The sequence below is a fragment of the Myotis lucifugus genome, unplaced genomic scaffold, assembly GCF_000147115.1.
Source record: "Myotis lucifugus unplaced genomic scaffold, Myoluc2.0 scaffold_8752, whole genome shotgun sequence".
Lineage (NCBI taxonomy): Eukaryota > Metazoa > Chordata > Mammalia > Chiroptera > Vespertilionidae > Myotis > Myotis lucifugus.
The window spans coordinates 1-6,683 of NW_005879800.1; the positions used below are offsets into that span (position 1 = coordinate 1).

Consider the following 6,683-nt stretch of genomic DNA (forward strand, 5'->3'; position numbering starts at 1 on the left):
GAGGCCGTGTGGTGGAGTCGGGTTCAGCTGAGGATCAGGAAATCCCAATGAGCGGCTTAACCAGAGTTAACTTTCTTGTCTATCACAGTAGCCCCAGCGGGCGGCCCGAGGCCAGGCGGCGCCCAGCTCCTCTGCCCGCTGTTCTCAGGGCCCGCGGCCACCACAGGGTCCTGAGGCCTGGACCACATGCTTCTGTGTCTGTGGCCACAACCCGGGGCCCGGTGCTGAGCTGCAGGAGCGGGGCGGTGCGGGGCTAGGCCTGTGTAGGCTGTGTCCACACAAAACATCGAGGCGGGGGTGGGCCACACTGGCCTGGGGGCTTGTCGATGCTGCTCCGGGTTTGACCTCAGAATGACCAGCCTCTGAGCCAGTGGTGCCAGAGCCCTGTGTGGCCCTGGGGGAGGGGGGGCGGGAAGTGCCTGGCCTCGAAGGGACGGCTCTCTCCTGGGCCCGGGGACCGGAGCTCCCAGCAGCCCCCAAGGCGCTCCCCAACGCGGGCTGGAGGGCTTCCCCGGAGTCCCCTCTGCGCACCCCCTCTCAGCACCTGGGCCTCTGCACCCCACACACCCCGGTTCTTGTCCCCTCCTGGTGCCCTAGCTCACATGACACTTGTTGGAAAACACCCCAACTCTGGCAGGTGGCTTTGCTGGGGCCTCCCGTCCCCGGAGCAGATCCGGGGCTCCGTGCTGCCCTCCTGGCGGGGCTGCCCCCACGTGAGTGCCGCCACATCCCTGGCTCTGGGGGCTGGCCGAGGGCGGGCACACCTTGGCCAAAACAGCTAAGGCCGAGGGCAAAGGTCACAGGTAGCCTGGCTTGGCCTTGAACTGCCTCCCAGCCACCCGGAGTGGAGGGCGGGGGTTGGGGGGGCGGAATCTGCTCCCATTCACTTGGGGTTCTTTTCTGCCCGGGGCCTTGTCCTCACAGCCACCGTGTATTGTCCGCCCAGGGCCCCCCTTGTCCCGGGAGCCCAGCCTCATCGAGCTCAGTCCCTCTGCACACGGAGGGAGGTCAGGTGTACTGCCCAGGTTCACAGCGGGTGAGAAGGTCGGTCTGGCCGAGGGCACGTGTCCCAGGAGGCTGCTGCTCGGGCTGCTCTGGGCTCCCACGGGCCCCAGAAGAGCTTGTGATGTTCATGGCGGGGTCTGCGGTGCAGCAGCGGCTCCTGAAAAAACCCAGGAAGGGCCTGCTCTGGGGCCGCCTGCCCTGCCCGGGAAGCCCACCCGTCACCCCCGGGGCAATGCTTCTAGAACATTGCTGGGCACCCTACCCATCTCCTGGGCGCTTGGTCTTCAGGCGACCATGGCTTCACCTGTGGCCTCCTTTGGGGACACAGGGTCATGAAGTTGGGGGCTGGAGGATGTGGGACAGGGACCGGGGCTGTGTGACCAGGTCCCAGGCCAGCGCTGCTGCGGGGCGGTGGGGGCTGGCGTGGGCGGGGGGCGGGGGGGCCTGGTGGGGGCTGGCGCAGGGGGAGGCCTGGGCAGGGGCCGTCGAGGTGACATTGCTGAGGTTCCCGCTGGGAGGGAGGCAGAGCACCCCGCCTGCTGCTGGTGGGTGGGGGGCTCAGGGGAGCCATGGAGTCTTGCCGTTGGGAGCTGGACCCCTCGCCGTCCCCGAGCCGCTGCCCCAGCCCCTGGTTGAGAGGTGGGCTCTGGCCCGTCCTGGCTCCCGGCTGTGTGGCCGTGGGCAGGTCACTTAACTGCTAAGCCTCGCCTTTGTCATCTGCCGGGGGGGTATAGTGAGTGCATGGCCTGTGGGGTGACTGTCCGACATGCTGCTTTGGGGGAGCCCTTGGCGCACAGCAGGGGTCAGCGAGGGCCGTCCCCACCACCTGGCTGCTCTGCCCGGGGCCCGGGGCACAGGGTGGGCACTCGGAAACGCCTGCTGTTGAAGTGACCACACTCCCCTCCCCACCGTGTCCGCAGGGAACCGTGGGAACAGGGACACGGGAGGGGAGGAGCGGGCCCACGTGGGGGGCGTGGAGGACGCCGGGCCTTCCCCTCGGCTCACGGAGTCCGGCCGTGGGCTTTCAGCTGTGGGAGTGCAGCCCCGTGGCAGTGTCGGGCTGCTGCCTGGAGCCCCCCTGCAGCTCCCGATCACCCCAAATGCCGTCCCCCCTGAGCCTCTGGTCCTGGGAGCACCACCCAGCTGGGCAGGGAGGCCATTTCCCAACACCATGCGCCTGCCGCCTTTCCTCTGTGCCCGGGGGGAGCGGCGTTCTTGTTTTGACTGGCACTGCTTCCCGGCGAGATGGGGCTCTCTCCACGTGTGTGGACATCTACGTGTTTGTTTTGTTAAAGTGTTTTTATTGATTTTAGAGAGAAAGGGAGAGGGAGAGAGATAGAGATCAATGATGAGAGAATCACTGATCGCTGCCTCCTGCATGCTCCCCCCGACCCCGGGGATGGAGCCCTGACCGGGCCTGTGCCCTGACCGGGCATCGAGCCGTGACCTCCTGGTTCACAGGTCGATGCTCAGCCAGGAGCACGCGGGCCGGGCGTGTATCTTTGCTCTGTGAATGGCCTGTTGGTCCTCCCCTCGCCCCCTCCGGGCCCCACGGAGACCCGAGACGCTGCCTTTGGCGGGTGAGAGAACGGAGGGACCCGAGGTGCCCAGGCCGGCGGCTCCCCAGGGCCCGCGGCAGGTGCCGCCCGAGCCGGCCGAGGCTGACAGCTCTGAGGAGAAAGGCCCGGCTGGGCTAACGGCTGCGCCTCCCCTGAGCCTCAGTTCCCCATCTGCAACGTCAGACCAGGAGACGTGCCCACTGTCCCCGCAGGAGCTGTTCTGTGGGGCTCCGTGGGGCGCGGCATCGACTCCACAGCTCTCTCTCCCCGTGACCGTGACCGTGACCGTGACGCGGGGAGGCCACCTTCCCGCCGGGTCTTCTCTGGGGAGGACCTGGCCCTGCCCCGAGGCTGCCGGGCGCTGCCCACACGGCGAGCCGGGGCGCTGCCCACACGGCGCCTCCCGGGCCTCTCGCGTGCTCCCCACTCCGTGCCAACGCTCACTTCCTGGTGCGGCACGGCTTGGAGGGGCCTGTCTCCTGGTGCGGCACGGCTTGGAGGGGCCTGGAGGGTGTGGGCTCGGGCCCTGCAGCCCCCTTCCAGCGGGGTCCCCGCTTGCTGAGCGGGCAGGGGTGCGGGCCGAGGGCTGGGCGGCCCCTGGGATGCAGACGGGGAAGCAGGGCCCCCCTTCGCTGGGCATCTGCCCCCGGCGGCCTTGTTTCCCTCTTGTCTGGTCTCGATGAGGGGAGGCAGGGCAGCCTCCCAGCTCCCCTGGGAAAAACGCCGTCGGCCCCTGGAGCCAGCCCGAGAGAGCAAGGGGTCCCCGGTGTCTCCTGTACCCCTCCCAGCGGACCTCTGCTCACCAGCACCCTCTCCCTCTCCCCTCAGCATCATCAGCTGGTTCGTCCGGTCCTTCAAGTACCTGTACGGCCTCCGCTTCGACGTGAAGGGTCGCCAGCGGCTGTGGGTGGACCGGCCCTGCGTCATCGTGTCCAACCACCAGAGCATCCTGGACATGATGGGTAGGCGCGGGGCTGCGGGCCTGGTCCCCCGGGAGGTGGGGCGGCGGTGGGCCCAGCGGAGCTGGCCGGGGAGGGGCTGACACAGGCCTCGAACTGGGTAACGGCCACAGGCCACAGGGGCCGTGGGGCCCCCTCTGGCCGACAGCCGGGTGCTCTGTCCACCCCTCCCTTCCAGGCAGGAGGCTGGCTCAGGGCTAAATGACCCTCCTGGGTGGCCGGCCGGCCGGCGGGCAGGCGAGACTCGAGGCGAACCTGTGGGTGGTCCGGGCGCAGGGCTGCTCCCTGCTCCTTGGGGTGGCGGCCCCAGGTCTGAACCCCCTCCTCCTCCCGTGACCATGTGACAGGCCTCATGGAGATCCTGCCCCCGCGCTGCGTGCAGATCGCCAAGCGGGAACTGCTGTTCACGGGCCCGGTGGGCTTGATCATGTACCTGGGGGGCGTCTTCTTCATCAACCGGCAGCGCTCCAGCACCGCCATGAGCGTGATGGCCGACGTGGGCGAGCTCATGACCCGCGAGAACGTGAGTGGGGCCCGGGCCTGCGGGGCGGAGCGTCGGGCTGCGGGCGGGACGGGGCAGGTGTGAGAGCAGCCCCACAGGGCAGCTCCCTTGGCGTAAAAGCCACGTCGGCAGCCCCGGCCTGTGCGGCTCAGTGGCTGAGCGTCGACCTGTGAACCAAGAGGTCAGGGTTCAATTCCCGGTCAGGGCACAGGCCTGGGCTGCGGGCTCCATCCCCAGTGGGGGGTGTGCAGGAGGCAGCCGATCCATGATTCTCATCATTGGTGTTTCTATCTCTCCCTCTCCCTTCCTCTCTGAAATCAATAAAAATATACTAAAAACAAATAAACAAAACGCACATCGTCGGTGCCTGTCTGCAATGCACACAGGAAGGCAGGGAGCAGGGCTGTGCTTTTGGGGGTCCCCACTGAGCGTGGGCTCCACAGGAGGGGGGCACGGCCTCCCCACCCCACTCCCCCTTCCCACAGCTGCCTCCTTTCTCCCTGCAGCTCAAAGTGTGGATTTACCCCGAGGGCACGCGGAACGACAACGGGGACCTGCTGCCCTTTAAGAAAGGCGCCTTCTACCTGGCGGTCCAGGCACAGGTGCGCAGGGACGCCCTCCCGGGGCAGGGGGGCGGGGGGCGCGGAGCTGGGCTTGGCGGTGACTGCCAGGTTAGGCGGGAGCCTCTGGCGCTCGGGGACCCTCCTCCTGGGCCGGTGGCAGGGCCTCACCACCCTCCACCCCTGGGCCCTGCCCTGATGCGGGGGTCCTTTTCTGGGAGGGGCGGTTTGTCCCAGAGGTGCCCTGGATCGGGGCTGGGTCTCCTAGGGGGTGAGGCCCCACCCCGCCCTGTGCTGGGGTTCATGTGGGGAAACATTGTCAGGGTCAGGGCGGCTATCCCCTGCCCACTGGGGTCAGGGTGTGGGTGGCGGCTTGTCTATCTTTCACCCGTGATGGGTGGCCTCTCTCGCCCCCTAGTGCTGGCCCTGATCAAAGCCACCCCCTTTCCTGCCAGCCCCCCTTTAATGCCAACCCCCCTCCCGCCGGCTAATGCCATGGGGGTGCAGACGCTGGCAGGTGGGTGGTGGAGCCCCAGGCTGGGGGCCGAGCCTAGACTGTGACCCCAGCTCCGTCCGTCCGAGCGAGGCTCTCCCACCCGCTGGGCCTGTGGCCCCCGAGCTGAGCCGGGAGGTGGAGGGCACCCTGCCAGGTGCCTGGGGCTGATGTCACTTCCCTGAGCTGGTGGCATGGGGGAGGGGTTGTGGGAAAGGAGGTGGTGGTGCTGGGACGGGGGCAGCCACAGCCTCGGCCAGGGGGACGGGCATCATTTCCCGTCATCGGGGGCCTGCTAGACGGGGGCTCCTTGGGTTCCCAGCCTGCCCCCCAGACCTCCGCCGGTGCCCAGTGCCCGGGGAGAGGTGAGGGCTCCCCAACCGCAGGGTTAATGATTAGCCCAGGCGCCATTTCCGACACTGCAGGCACCGGTGGACTTGATCCTGGTGGTTTCCGGGAGCACCAGCCCGGCCCTGCCCCCTCCCCTGCTGGTGCTGTCCCCCTCCCCCGCCTTCTGGGGATGGGGGGGAAGTTGGGGAGGGTGGTCAGGGCCCTGTTCCCCTAGGAAATCTTAGGACCCAGTGGGGGACACAGATCTGAATCAGGTGGACATGTGCCAACCTAGGAAGGCTTCCCGGAGGCGGCGACACGTGGGCGCAGGAGTACAGAATGAGTTTATGGCCTGGGGTTCAGCGTGTGGCAGGGCTGGGGCGGGACAGAGTGCGTGCCTGGCAGCCATGGGTGCTTTGGGCAACCCTGGGCGAGGTGGTAAGGCGGGCCCCCCGGGAGCTCGCCCTTGGGAAAGGGGGGATCGGCCCCTCTCAGGATGCTTGTCTCCCTGCGCACAGGTGCCCATCGTCCCCGTGGTGTACTCCAGCTTCTCCTCCTTCTACAACCCCAGGACGAAGCTCTTCACCTCAGGTAGCGCCCGCGCCCCTCGCAGAGGACAGTTCCCACTGCCGGGGCTGCCGTGGGCCAGACCCTGCCGCGCAGTGACCACTGGGGCGGGGGAGGGACCGGGGCCATGTCCCAGTGAGGGAACGGAGGCCCCAGCAGGTGGGTTGGGTCCAAGTTCACACACACAGGCCCAGGCTGTGCACACAGCTGGGGGCTCAGCGGGGGACAGCTCCTGGCGGAGGGGGCTTCCGGGCCAGGCCCCACCCCCAGGGCAGCAGCCTCCAGGCACCCCCATGCCACGGGCCTCAGAACTGGGGGCCTCTGCCCTTCCCTCCAGACCAGCGGTTCTCAACCTGTGGGTCGAGACCCCTTTAGCGGTCGAACGATCCTTTCACAGGGGTCACCTAAGACCATCCTGCATATCAGATATTTACATTATGATTCATAACAGGAGCAACATTACAGTTATGAAGTAGCAACGAAAATAATTGTATGGTTGGGTCACAGCATGAGGAACTGTATTTAAAGGGCCAGAAGGTTGAGAACCACTGCTCCAGACCCTGCACCTGGTCCCCAGGTGGGAAGGTGTGAAGGGCAGCGGGGGAGGACCCCGAGGATGGCATGGAACGGGGTGGGCTGCCTGGGAGGGGCACGGGCACCTTCTGGGGGGCGGAGCTCTGGGCCTGGGTGGTGCTGAGAGGGAGGCGC

General features: G+C 67.6%; 1 protein-coding gene across 1 annotated transcript; it reads left to right on the forward strand.

The window, feature by feature from the left end:
• Positions 1-3,243: 3,243 nt before the first annotated feature.
• On the forward strand, positions 3,244-6,232 carry LOC102436358 (1-acyl-sn-glycerol-3-phosphate acyltransferase beta-like; the record flags this gene model as incomplete). The annotated part of the gene is made up of 4 exons (XM_006109366.3): positions 3,244-3,526; positions 3,871-4,046; positions 4,532-4,627; positions 5,927-6,232. Coding segments are annotated over exons 1-4 (861 nt in total), but the record flags the coding sequence as incomplete, so codon positions are not given.
• Between the last annotated feature and the right edge of the window lie 451 nt (positions 6,233-6,683).